General features: G+C 35.4%; 1 protein-coding gene across 2 annotated transcripts in view; it reads left to right on the plus strand.

The window, feature by feature from the left end:
- The first annotated feature begins 5,281 nt into the window (after positions 1-5,281).
- LOC149807729 (R-spondin-2-like) overlaps positions 5,282-14,847 on the plus strand; it is a 104,928-nt gene continuing 95,362 nt past the window's right edge. The window contains exon 1 of one of the 2 annotated variants that reach the window (XM_089969925.1): positions 5,282-6,282. In XM_089969925.1, the coding sequence (XP_089826051.1) occupies positions 6,177-6,282 (106 nt within the window). In that variant the 5' untranslated portion in view covers positions 5,282-6,176. The remainder of the gene's footprint in view (positions 6,283-14,847) is intronic. The other variant, XM_089969916.1, reaches the window with a different exon arrangement.

The raw sequence follows: 14,847 nt of genomic DNA on the forward strand, positions 1-14,847 counted from the left end.
TGACACCAGGCCGACCAGTCCTAAGAATAACCTCTTAATGCTGAGCGCCAAGCGAGGCAGCTGTTGGTACCATTTTATGACGCGGCCGGGGTTTGAACTCACGACCTCCCGCATCCGAAGTGAACGCTCTAACCACTAGGCCGCCGAAGCGGTTACTCAAGGTAGTACTATCGACAATATTATACAAAATCGTAATTAGGTATTAAATAGTTTTCCTCCGATATGTTATTCCTCTCGGCCATGTTTTCACACGTATGTGCAAGTCGTTGCCTGCTTTGCTGGGAAAGAAGATTCTTCTTGTTTGCCTCAAGGAACTACGTTAATCATAAGAGGTCCTTCAGCGATATGGAATCAGCGAGAGATTATTGCTTGTAACTGGAAGGGTTATGTGCGCTAGATTGTACTGACTTAGAATTACTTACAATATATAGTAGATGGAAATGAAATTGACTTCATTTTGGTTGCATTCAGTATTCATGTAGAATATTACCACCATTACATCAGACAACTTAAAATAATGTAACATGTAATTAATGCCTACAGTCATCGAATCTTTTCTCGATTCCCAGTCCTGCTTTTGCAAAACGTCTCCACTTTGGGCAGTCTTTATCTCAGAATGCGCATGCTCATTGGTCTGAACTAACATCGGATCCCTGGATTAACTGCATTAAACTACGTATTAAGAGAAAGCTGGTTATAACTTGAGACTTATCATCGAAATATGAACCATAATCTGACATTGCAAAAAAGTTTGCAGAGAGGCGAAAACATGCTCAAGTTGAGAAAGTGTAAGAAAGTGAGACCAGAAAAGCCTCCAGCCTGGATTTGTGTAACTTCTAACTAGATTGCGCAAGGAGTTATGCTGAAAACGAATTTTATAAAACAATTTTTATAATGAATCATGACTTATGCCGCTAATTTATAAACTTTCTGACAGTTAAATGAAGATTTTCTTGGAATTAATTTTCACTAAATCATAAGATGTTGAATAAAGAGTTTTACGGACATGTCCTATTTGCTCCGATTGAAAAAATGAGACTCTAAAGAAATGCCCCCCCCCCCTTCTCTCTCTCTCTCTCTCTCTCTCTCTCTCTTACATCGCCTTATGCAGTGCCACAAATCTTAATTTTGTTTAGTTCAGAGGGAAGGATACTAATTTGCCATCACATATAATTTTATAATTTTACGAGTTCGTAATGGAGACGAATTTGTCGACACATAAATTTATGATTTCGTCGCATATGTGAGCGACTGTGTAATACTTATGTCCTTTGTATGGGAATACAGATGTTATGGCCTATCATATTACTGTACACTGAGAATGCTCCATTGTCATTATTGTTATTATTTTTTCATTATTATTATTTCTTCTTCTTCTTCAACTTCTTCTTCTTCTTCTTCTTCTTCTTCTTCTTATTATTATTATTATTATTATTATTATTATTATTATTATATACATCTGAGGAAGGTGAGAGGTGATTGCCAAGTGACACAGTCACAATCTCTTTATATCTTTTGAATATGAATGGGCCGTTTCTAATATAGATGTTGACGAGGGCAAGAAAAGGGTAACTTTTTTAAAGATTGAAATTCAATAAATAAACTTGACCTCTCCTTTAGTAAGAACTTCAGATTTAATGTTTGAATAGCCACTATATTCTCTGTGAAAAGAGAATTTAGCGGATTTTCGCATGTTTTGTATAGATTTCAGGAATTTCTTTACAGCACTTTAATTTGACATATATCTGAAATCATTCATACATTTTAAACGATTGAAGACACTTTGTTAATTGCTGAAAATGCATGTACTTGTTCTAAATAATCCTCATAGTGGCTTGTTCATAACACGTAAAAAATGTATGAAGCATAAAGTTTCACGTTTTCATGTAATTGTAAATGCCGACAAAGGAAAACATTTAAGATACCTTTGCTACGGTCATAAAATTCCAGTTGCTTATGCAAGTATCAATCAATTGTGGAACAAATCAAACGAGAAAAAAAAAAAAAGAAAAAAAAAAAAAAGAAGAAAAGAAAATACTTTGAATTGAAAGACTGGTTAGCTAACAATCGACATACATATTTTACAAGCAAACGAGAGAAAAAAATTCATTTCAAAAGGTTTACATTAGATATTAATAACGTGGATAATTAGTTGCAGGCAGACATATTGAACATGCAAGGATAGGAAAAATTCAACGATAGCTATAAAGCGATTTTGAAAGCAATATTAGCTCAAATAGTCTTGGACTAAAACCGCGAAAACAAAAGGGCAAATAGCATGCGGTGCTTTTAGAGAACTCTTAAATAACGAAAACCTGAAAAGATGCAGTTTGATGAAGGACACGAGTTTTACAAAATGGAACGTTATCGACATTTTTGGAAAGGAAATCTTTTACTAATTTTCTCCACACTGAGAAAAAAAGAGCATAAGGAGAGTAAAGGTTCAGTACAAATCAAAAGCATTACATTCAAATAAAACCCATGAAATGGTTTTTACCAAATTTTAAAGTATTACATTAACTATTATTATAGATCAATGTATATGACCCCAGTTGAAGCAAGCAAGATAAAAAAACAACATATTAAGTGTGGATTAATCTATCAAATCTCCTTGAAATTGGATACCATTGCAATACCTTTATTAATTTTTTTATAAGCTTGTTTGGAATAAGGCTAAATATTTATTTATTTAAAAAATTTCTTAGAATAGGTTGGAATGGAAGACTTAGAACATCTGAATAAATGGAACCGTTTCATTACATCATCGTCCAAATTTGGTGCTTAAAAATGTAAAATAAACGTTCAATGTCATAATTTTTATGTAATATTATTAAAGCCTTTTTATCCTATGGAGGAATGTATTTACCAACTTTTCTCCGACTCCTGGGTGGGTCTCTTCATATGTCTGATCGTTAAGTCTAGCTTCCTTGCACAACCAGATTGTCGGATTTGTTTCTACTGATGATCTTCTTAAAATCTGGTTTCAAGTAATTACCTATTTACCTATTACGGGGTTAATAAAAAAAAAGATGAATTACAAATTCAGAAAATCCTGGTTGCCACTACCTTAAAATGTCTTCTCATTATAAAATTTAGGAAATGAATCACCATGTCTTTAAATGAAATTCTGTTTGATATTTGTCTATTCGTTTTTCGTATTTCTATTATAGATTTAACACGTATTAAAGGTGATTGCAAATTTTCAAGTGTTCAACTTGATTTATTTAATTATAAATGTTTCAATATATATTAAACTATTCAATATGTGTCTTTATTATATGCTCATTTTTTCTCTTTTAACTTTAGATTGTCAAAATAGGGCAGCATTTTACAATGTTGCACTCACGTAAACTTCATATTTCATTCACATGTACCCAATAGTGTATTAGGAACTACTTTGTAAACAAATCACATACACTCACGTAGCAGGCGCTTTTACGTTTTGGTTGAATAAATCTGCTTCTGAATGAACTAAAGCAGATGTTTTGTGGATTTCCACATACCAGCTGCTTTGCCACATTCCGCGTTAACTATATTGATACAATGTTTCGGATTTAGGCTAGAGATAGATGCCATATAGGTCTGGGTCCCTACAAATAACATGCAAGTGACACGGCATAAACTGTCTTCCTTAGCTGGTAATAAGAATGGCAAAAAGATATACTTACAGTTTTACATCATGAATTTCCTCAATATGTACTTTCCTAGTTCTGCAAATCCGAATTACATAAGCCATGTCATGGGTTCTCAAGCTTGATTACACATTTCGAAATTTTACTGTAATTTCGACTATATTCCAAGTGCAATTACATCCTCCTTACTGTACCCAAATGAAGAAAAAAAAAAACAACATTATATTCCATAGGGTCTTTTTGATAATCGCAATCGAAAGACTTCATATTTCCCCACATTATGATTTTAAACACTCACTGACATAACAGAAGCACACTTGCAGATGTCAACACGCTGCTCTCTCACTGCTGAAATCAAATGTACTTCATGTAGAATTGACACAGCTACACCCAGCCATTATCACAAATTTAGCAGATTCGACAAAAATACCAAAATCTATTCATTCCAGACTAAATGGAAAACTTTTTGCAATGCGCATTCATTTACAATATAAATCTTAATTTCAATTTTAAGTAGACCAAAACGCCATTTTCTTTCGAAAGTTATGTCTAGCGCGCGACTAAGTTCAGATTTATCTGGGCGGAGTTAGGTGCGAATTAAGAACGTTTTGATGTGTACTGATGAATCTGCGCTTGTTTATTTAGTTTGGAATACGGCATAAATTCAGTTAATTTGTTTCTTGAAGTGTAGTTTTGTTTATATAATTAAACTTTAGGTAGAATAAGAAAATGAGCATATAATAAAGATGTTATTGCATTTGTACTGGAAAATATGAGCTCGTTTTGTCGGATGGATATACAGCACTCCCAAGGTCGTGCAGTATATCCATCCGAAAAACTCGTTCATATTTTCCTATATAAATGCAAATAATTTATATTCTTCTCCGTACACTTGAAATAATTATCACGAGATGAAGACGACATTTACTTGCGCCCCATCATTCCCTGACAGAAACCGACTGAGAATTATTAGACCCGTAGTTCTTTATTTAAAAAAATGGTGAAAATAGACTGACACATCCTGTAATTGTTTTTGACACATCCTATGTACATACCCGCGTGTGACATTTCTAATTCGCTGTTTAGCTGTCAAACTTTGACTGTGGCTTAACAATCCGTGATTACCTCTTTTAAAGCCCCAAAACTAGCTATTCGAACAGAGACACGTTTTTCTTTTCAGCTTAATTTATTGACTAATTTCATACCTATTGTGGACGACTCGCACTACATCGAAAATTGCGCGAGTCTTCCAAATGTTTTTCTTTTTGTGAGATATTGGGGTGTTTTTATTGGCTGTGACCCTGTTGTCCCTCCAGTAGACTCTGATTATAGTAAATACGCAGGGTTATCATTGGAGGTATAATTCCTTCAGGGAGAGAAATTGCGATAGTAAAATCAGTCACGGGTATTAAAGCGTAAATCGACTGTATAGTTCTTTGTTACGACCAGTACTACTCGAGCACACCACCTGAAACAATGAAACATTAATGGCATTACTACGTTTTCTGACGAAAATGTTCTGGACAAAAATATCTCAGACCCCAGGCAAGATCTTTGGGTATCACTGGATACATTCGGTTGACGCTATGAGTTATGTAGACGGGTTTTTAAATTGGTGTATACGGTACGTACAGTAAGCAATATAAGTCCATATTCCGGAGGACCAGTCGCAGGTATTACAAACAAATCCGATATACGCTGCATCTACTTCCAGAGAGAGTATTTGTGTATTGATGGGATACTGCCTAACTGCATGGGGAGAAGGGCGAACGATTTACATCAGATTTGATCCACTCAAGTGTCACTCATACAATGTACTGCTCAGTCAGTAGATTTTCTTGGAGTAGCTTCTTGTAACATTCCATGGGGTTTTATTGGGTCTCTTTATTTTTTGTTCATATTTCCATTTTCAAGTTTGGAGATATATTTCGGGAACTGAATATAGGAACATTCTGTGGAAATGTGTGCCGTTTGCATATATTGTGTTCAAATTATCCATTTTGGCAGTATACCAATTTTTAATTGAGTGAGAGAAAAGGTGAAATATTTTGGTTTTTTTATCTGTCTCAGTCACGCTAGCTCAGTAGGAGGGACATATCTATTTTTTAACATGCACCATTGATAGTCATTCCAACCGGTGTGGAGCTTCAATTATTGGCATAACCGATCGTTTCAGCGACAGCGATCGTTATACGCCAACGTGACGAATACATGCCTCAACCGAATAATTAATTCACAAATTCTTGGATAGATGTGTATATAAATCAGCGCGGACCGCATTTAGTCCGTGTTGATGTCGCATATGTGTATGTTTCCGGGAAGTGAATTTTAAATCTGTGTTACTTTTACTATATGGAATATCTAAAATATTATTCAAAACACCTCAGTTATATTGATGTTGGATAAATATTTTGAACATATATATTTTCTACATCCATAAAAACTTACGTAAGATGTGAAGATGCTATTAATGTGTCCTGATTCTGACACCGGTAGTCGGCGTCAGCGTCGGCGTTATTCCGACATTTTATAAAAACATGTACAATGCAGTGTTCTGTTACAGTACTGACCAGTCTGCTACTAATGCTCTGTCACGTGACTGCCTGGATGGTCAGCAATGAGACCGGCCTTTTGGCCAGGGAGAAAAGAAGTAAGTAAATTAATGCAATAATAATAATAATAATAATAATGATAATAATTTTTATTATTATTATTATTATTATTATTGTCATTATTATTATTATACATGTCAGTAACCATATTAATTTTTGTTCGAAAGCAGCATATATATATATATATATATATATATATATATATATATATATATATATATATATATATTCTGTATGTACCTTTATATCCGACTGACTCTTGTAGGATAGATAGGACCTTATGAATATGTATATAACTACGTTCATCTACATGTATTGTTTTTCTTTCCGATGTGAAGAAAATCTATCTTCTATACCTTCCCTTATATATACAGTTTTATACTTTTGATACTAGCGTTTTGTACAGAAGAAAATATGCTTCACAATATTGTATTATACTACAAATGACCATGCATAGTGCAGTTTTCTAGGATGGCGCTTTGTTTCTTTGTTATAACATAACATACTTTATCTTCTTTTACGCCCCATTACGGGTTCTTTATCACACACTAATGATATTGAAGAAGTTGCATTTTTATACATGTCATGTTAAATTTTTAGCTGATTCCATTAGGTTCCACTATTTTGTTACTAATTAAAAATTTATACTCAATATATAGGCCTACACAGATCAGTCATTTCGAAATAAATTTGAGATTCCAGTTTTTGAGTGGAATTTAAACAAAAATGATAAAAATTTTGCCTAAAATTTGCCTAATTCCAAATTAAATTAAAATATATTTTTCTATTTGTACTGTCATGTGGAGTTAGAGAATGATTATCTTGTTCATGAACGGAGAAAGTTAATGATATCGCCTTTATCTTCTCTGTGTCCGTGTTGCTGGAAAGCAATATTTAGAAACATCGATAGAAAGTATTTTATTTCTATCTGTAGGCACGCTGTATGCTACGCTATCCCAAATTTATTATGTTCCCTTTGTCAAACCTAATACTTACTCTAAAACTTAATCATGGCGGTATCTTTTTTTAACATTTTGCTATCTCTCTATTCATTTCGAACAGCTACAACGTCATTCTGTCTACTTATTAGGAAGCAAGAAAACCTTGTAAAATTTTTATATTGGAATTCTATTAAATATACATGTATAAAGACTGCATTACCAACAGCTAATTACGTTTTAAACCTAGCCAATAACTACCAATCCGTTTGTGGACCGAGTTATGCATTAGATTGCTAGTGATGTGGACATTTTCAATCAAACACTGCCGATGAGCGAAGAAAGCAGACGACAAGGTTCCATACCGCATACAACCAGTACGAGTGCCAGCTCTCCTGTAGCCAATATATCATAGCACAGTACAGTCTCTTTTGTTCTTGTTTTTTTTTTTTTTTTCTTCTTAAAGTTTTCCTCTCGAACTAACAAAATATTCATCTACTATAGAATTAAAATTTTGGATTAGAGCTCTTCTCATTCTATGTGATATGAGAAAGTGTTTGTATTATTTGAAGAAAAATAATTAATTGTACAAATATTTTAAGAAGAAATAAAACTCCTTGCTTTTATTTTGGTGCATCAGATGGTTACTTCGTGTACATTTTCAAACTCCATGTGTCCTCCCCCCAACCCTAGCGTCACCATCGCTGTCGTATATGTTCGCACATACTGCAGCTCGAACTATTTTAATAACGAAAATTTATTAAAGGTATGAAATTGCATTTTAAAACATAAGCACGTATACTGTTCATAGTTTTCACAGCATAAGCTAAAATAACATATTTGCAAGGAATACATCGACAGCTATTATTTTAAAAGGCTACGGGACAAAAATGAATATTGATCATTTTCCCTTTGAAAAAAAAAACAAACATAATTTCAATACATATGTAAAAAAACGGTCAAGTACAATACACTGTCAAACTACTTTGTCCATCATGTGTTTAGACCACCCTTGATTTTTTTTATATCTTCTTTATAATGTTGGGCTGTCTCAGTATTAATTGATACCATGGCACGATACCGACTTCTTAAATATTTATTTTACAAGATGGGATTTATCTGCTTGAGTGTCAGATAATGCTTTAACTGAACCACACAATGACGCCCTCTAATCAGAATATTTGTATAAATGACGGTTCATTTAATTATTTTGGTAATAAAAGAGCTGCGAGTATACATCCCTGTCTCTTTTTAGATCCTAAAGATATGTGTCTCTCTTTGGAGTTCTTTATCAAAGGAATGATGCGTCAAAATATATTACACTAGTGATTAGTGCAAATTAAACTATGGTACCAGTCGAATAATATTCGTCTTGTGCAAGCCTTGTAGAGTAGATTATCGAACTTGTTCCATCGTGTTTAAAAAAAAAAAAAAAAAAAAAAACGTTTACAGTGAGCATACATTTACGGTTATTATATCACGTGACAAGAAATACCCCTGATTTTATTAAACGAAACCGCGAAATGTGAAGTGGCTTTGAAATGTAATTACGATTCCTCGGCTAGTGTACCTCTGGCTTCGGCCTGAGCTGTTACTGTACCATCTCAACTTTGACACTAACCGCACCCGCACCCCCACCCCCAACATGTATTCATTTTCAAATTTGTTTGAGAATGATTCATTAATCAATAAACAGATTGGCATGGCAAAATGTATCCTTCTGTAATTACCTCCTTTTATGATTACCTCTTTAGAGCCACACCAACAATCCTCCCCGCAATTTGTAACATCCCAACAAGTCTTGAGATTTTCAACTCTGTGAAGAAACTACACTGAACAATATCGGAGGTAATTTATGCATAATATGGTGAAATTGTATTACTTTTATTAAATAGTAAACCGACCACGTACAAGCCGATTTCCATCTAAATCGCAATGACAATTTCCATAAACCCACTAAATCAGAACTATCAGAAAATGGACAGCTACTCAAGTACACTGCAGGAAAAAACTCCAACCCGGTCAGTGTAAACATATTTCTTCACTTGAACTGTCGCCGTGCGCATGCATGCAACATGCAATCATGCATTTATAAAACCGCTATAATTGACGAAAGAAAAACATGTTGGGATAAAGTATGGCTGTCTCTTCAATCCAATATTTACCCTATTGCATAATGTCATCGATATGAAGCCGTTTATTGCTATCTTTGTCATACGAGTCTCGTTCGAACTGAAAGCTCGCATGGTACCGTGTGATCTACCCCAAACTTGGAGATCTCTCTAAGCCGTGCGAAGGCCTGGCAAGACGAAACTATTGCATCTCATAGCTCTGTATGGCCATTTTCACGCTCTAAACTTAAGAAGTAGGATGTATTTAAAACAATCGGGTGTAATTTATTTTATTTATTTATTTAAATAGTACACTTTCAGAAAATAGTAATGATTACACTGTGAAAATTCGTTTATGCATTTTAGGAATAGTCAAAGTTACTTTCTCTTGCTCTGTTTCACGTTCATTGTTTGCGTACACAGAGATACCTATTTTCGTAAGCAGCCACATTCGACCTCAGCATCTAAGAATATTGGGATAATCACACTGTGATCACCTCAGACTTAGTCAACGTCAATTTTGATACGGTAAACATAGCTGTCTCATAACAACAAACAATCACATGCCTTGCTTGTCTAAACTTCAGCAAAAACTTCATCTTCGGAAACGATTTCCTTCCGTCATCAAACTTGGTTATTTAAATGAGAATTTGTATTAAAAAATCTTATCGCACCGTACAAAACTGACTTTTCGTCGGTTTTTCAACAGTACGGTGGTCTAGTAAATTAATGTCCATCCGACAACAGAATCTCTTTCGTACACATATTTAAAAGAATTGCTACCAGGGATCATTTAAGTTTTTGTTTTTCCATTTATTTTGTATAACTTCACACACTGTTCACCGACAACGTTGTAGAGATAATAAAAATGTCAGATCGGACAAAAACAATCGGAATACATTGATGGTTCTTTTACCGTGTCTGTGTGCTCAGTGCAAAAAAAGAAATGTCCGCGTTTGAAGTGGATCAACCAATTTCTGAAGTTTTATTAAGACACTAGAGCCCATGGCAGAGAAGAAACTGTCATGCGCAAAGCGTTCCTGAGCAATCTTGGAACTAACTTAACACCCAACAGTTTCATTTAAATCTGAAACATTCTTAAGTTCACAAGTAAACGACTAAAAATTATATGGCAGTAAATTCGCACGTAAACTGCGCATAATGTGATTTGAAACGTCGTGAATAATTCAAACCAACAAAGGAAAAAAATGACTAACATATTTTGTGTCTTTTTTGGTGATAGTTACCTGTATCCACGTTGGTATTAACCTTCCATATGGAAAAACATAACATGAGAAAATCATCTTTTGTCCAACCCGGAATGCGACTAATAATAAAGCAAAGCATGATTAATGAGATCACGTTAATCTTAATGCGGCTAAGAGCACCGCAGATTACTGTTAGATCACACGAATATGAATACGACTAATGAAACTACAGACCAAGACTACCGTTAGATCACACGAATCTGAATGCGACTAATGACACACAGACCAAGATTACTGTTAGATCACACGAATCTGATTGTGACTAATAAAACAGCAGACCAATATTACCGTTAGATCATACAAATCTGAATGCGACTAATGAAACAGCAGACCAAGATTACCGTTAGATCACACGAATCTGAATGCGACTAATGAAACAGCAGACAATATTACCGTTAGATCATACAAATCTGAATGCGACTAATGAAACAGCAGACCAAGATTACCGAAAGATCCCACGAATCTGATTGTGACTAATGAAACAGCAGACCATGATTACTATTAGATCACACGAATCTGAATGCGACTAATGAAACAGCAGACAATATTACCGTTAGATCACACGAATCTGAATGCGACTAATGAAACAGCAGACCAAGATTACCGTTAGATCACACAAATCTGATTGTGACTAATAAAACAGCAGACCAAGATCACAGCTAGATCACACGAATCTGAATGTGACTAATGAAACAGCAGACCAAGATTACCGTGAGATCACACGAATCTGAATGCGACTAATGAAACAGCAGACTAAGATTACCGTTAGATCACACGAATCTGAATGAGACTAATGAAACAACAGACCATGATTACCGTTAGATCACACGAATCTGAATGCGACTAATGAAACAGCAGACTAAGATTACCGTTAGATCACACGAATCTGAATGAGACTAATGAAACAACAGACCATGATTACCGTTAGATCACACGAATCTGAATGCGACTAATGAAACAGCAGACCAAGATTACCGTTAGATCACACGAATCTGATTGTGACTAATAAAACAGCAGACCAAGATCACAGCTAGATCACACGAATCTGATTGTGACTAATGAAACAGCAGACCAAGATTACCGTGAGATCACACGAATCTGAATGAGATTAATGAAACAGCATACCAAGATAACTGCTAGATCACAGGTATATGTTTGCGATAATAAAACTGTCGACCAAAATTTCTGTTTGATCACTTGAGTAATCATAGGCTATGTTTTATCTGTATATGTAAACGAGCTTCCTTCCCGGAGTTTACTCATCTGCTCCAACTATTCAAACCACAGGAAGTCATGTCAAAGGAAACAAAACGTCGTCTGCAAGCGCTACTTTTCTTCTATTTCTGCGCCATCCTAGCATATCAAGTTGATCAGAAAAGGAAGGAATCATATGTACCTATGATTAGTTTTGTGGGTTTAACATCATTTTCAGCACATGGCGCCCAGTATATTTCCTGGAGGAAGAACCAGAAAAACTTCGTGAAGAACCACCGACCCACGGGAAACTACTGGCAAGCTCTCTCGCATACCAATCTTGACCGAGCCGAAAATGACTCCACGCGGACAGATGTGAGTTGTCAGTGATTGTCAGTGATATTTAAAAGCTAGTGCCTTAGACCACTCGGTCACCCGAGACCTCTCAGTGCAAATGAAAATGATTCAGATGGCGATCAAACCAAATAATGCGCAAATAATTTTTGTTATAGTAAGAGAGACTTAATGTTCGAGGTCATTAAAGAAACTAGTATACATAGTTCGCATTGGAATTAGAAAAACCTAAACTCTGAGTTCAAACATCGTCTTTAAAATATCTTTAAAACACGCAAAATGGACAAAGAAAGTGGCTATCAAAGTGGTGAATATTGACAGTTTAATCACAGTTCCTGTGGTTTCCAGCAAATTAGATATCCTTTTGTATATTTAAAAAAAATGTAAATGATGAAACCCTACTGTGTTTGTTTAACGTCAACCCTTGATGAAGAAATGACAATTAATGAATATATATTTTCACAAACACCACATTAGTGGAGGGCCATGCCTAGGAATAACGTATTTTTTTGCCGTCGTCGGTTACAATCTGTCAGTCGCCTCGCTTGATCTAGAACGCATTTGCACACCACTTCATCGATGCTGTTTTATTGTAGACTGCTTTCAATCAATTAGATCTGTTCAGTGGCAGTCGGCTCTCCATGACCAACGTTTTGTCTTTGCATCTGAAAGTCAAAGTCACGTGTCGTTTTATGTCTTCATCTTTGTTGTATCATATGAACAAGAAAACAACTTATTGATTGACCAACGTATAAAGTCGATATCAGAATGCTGCCATGGACTTTTCTAAAGCAGTAATAGGTTAATCTAGTATCAGGTTCGCATTCTTTCTCGCCTTTGTTAACAAAGTAATCACTTTTGAAACAAAAGGGAGTGTAATATTTTTTAAACATAAGGCAGAATCACAATGCAAGTGGAGTTGTTGTACCTGGGCTACGGACAATGTACAACAACTAGGACGAACTTACAGGGGTCAACAATGGTCAGGGGAATCCTTCGCCCTTACAATTTGTAATTCATAGGGGTCACTTGAGAATTTTTCCTAGGTCTTGCAAATCCTGTCCGTGGCTCTCTGCTGTACTAATAAATATATCGTCCATTTTTTTAACACTGCAGAGGATATACTAGATGCGAAAAGACTCCATTAAATTGCGTTGCAACGAATTTTGTCTGTATCGTTTGCTACCATAACTCATTGTACTGACCGTACCGTAATCAGGGCATGTCACAAGAACGACAATGTACGTTACAAAAAAAGTTGCTTTGAAGAACACAATTTAAACTATCCCTTAGGGCAATTATTATAACTATGTGCTCGGAAGAGATTTTATATCAGATAGCCAGCGATTTTGCTGAAGGGTAAGCTGCTTTGTTTCAGAACAACCAACGAAAAGGTGGGTTTTTTACGGTGGGATCTGTTTTAAACGAATTTTATATCGAATTCTTTAATGCTGATGTTTAATGACGGGAGAAACTTTGATGTGTGCCAAAAATAGCATGGTATGTGATAGTGTTTTAAGGCAATAAATATACCGATTACATGTTCTCCTTGATTTAAAAGGATATGTTTAGAGTTAGCCGTATGAAATACACGTTCACTAATACAATAATGTGGATGTACAATGTGATCATACATGTCTGCACTACATGGTTTGTTGTGTGCAAACGTTTGTGGGGGCACTAAGGTCGACATTTAAGCCAGAAGCCTTTTTATTCCCGATTGCTCCACAAAAAAAACCGAACACAACGAAACATAGTCCGATAAATCTGCCCCACCCACCCACCACTGTACTGACAGACCTGTTTTGATACTGATGGACGTCTTAAGGTGCGATATCACATTTTAACAAAATCGTGCAATTGACGGAGACATTACTCCGAAACAAAAACGTCTACATTCTTGACACTAACTTATAAAGCCACCTGGAGTAACATCACCATTTTAAATTTCACGTCTTCTTAGTTAATTTCACACGTCATTAGTAAAAACAAAAAACAAACAAAAAATAAATGGCGGATGATATTTGCTGAGTCGAGTCACGTTACTAAAGCAATCAAATTTTGCAAGCGATCGAATGAGTGAAAACTGTATCGGTATCTGAAGAAATAGTCGAAAGTAGCTTTGAAATTTAAAATGGTGATTGGAGGTAGGGTTGTGTTTGCACATGGACTTATAAGTTGTTAAAAGTAGAATTTGTTATCGATATATATAAGTTCCATATAAAAGCCCTTTTAACAGACCATAACTCGGGAAGGGCGACAAATACAGGTAAGTGTCTAAAAATGTAGACCTTGTGATGCGGAGAGGTCTGTCTCCGTCAACTGCATGATTTTATAAAGAGGCAATATCAGACTCAAAGCGTCTGATAGTATCAGAACGGGGGCGGGGGGCTGATTTATCGGACCTAGACAAAACCGTATATGATCGTCATTAGTACGGGATTAGTAACCTTCATGAGCACTTTTCAACAACAATCAAACAATCACCCGGAAAACGAGTCGTTTCGCACTGTTCACATAAAAATTAGACCACTAAACTATTAGTTGATCAGGGAAAGTCGATACACAAGCGTGACTTAAGCGGGTGATCTTGCCTTGCATTCAGTCTTATCTGTTATCACATACCCCTGTCCCAACAAAATAGTACCTTGGTCCACTTAGGCTAAAACATCAACTTCTTCTCCACCCTACAGAACTGTCGTCCGTAATTTACTTGAAACCGCCTCAGTGTCGGTATT

The sequence above is a fragment of the Sinohyriopsis cumingii genome, chromosome 1 (genome assembly GCF_028554795.1).
Source record: "Sinohyriopsis cumingii isolate HCF-2022 chromosome 1, ASM2855479v2, whole genome shotgun sequence".
Lineage (NCBI taxonomy): Eukaryota > Metazoa > Mollusca > Bivalvia > Unionida > Unionidae > Sinohyriopsis > Sinohyriopsis cumingii.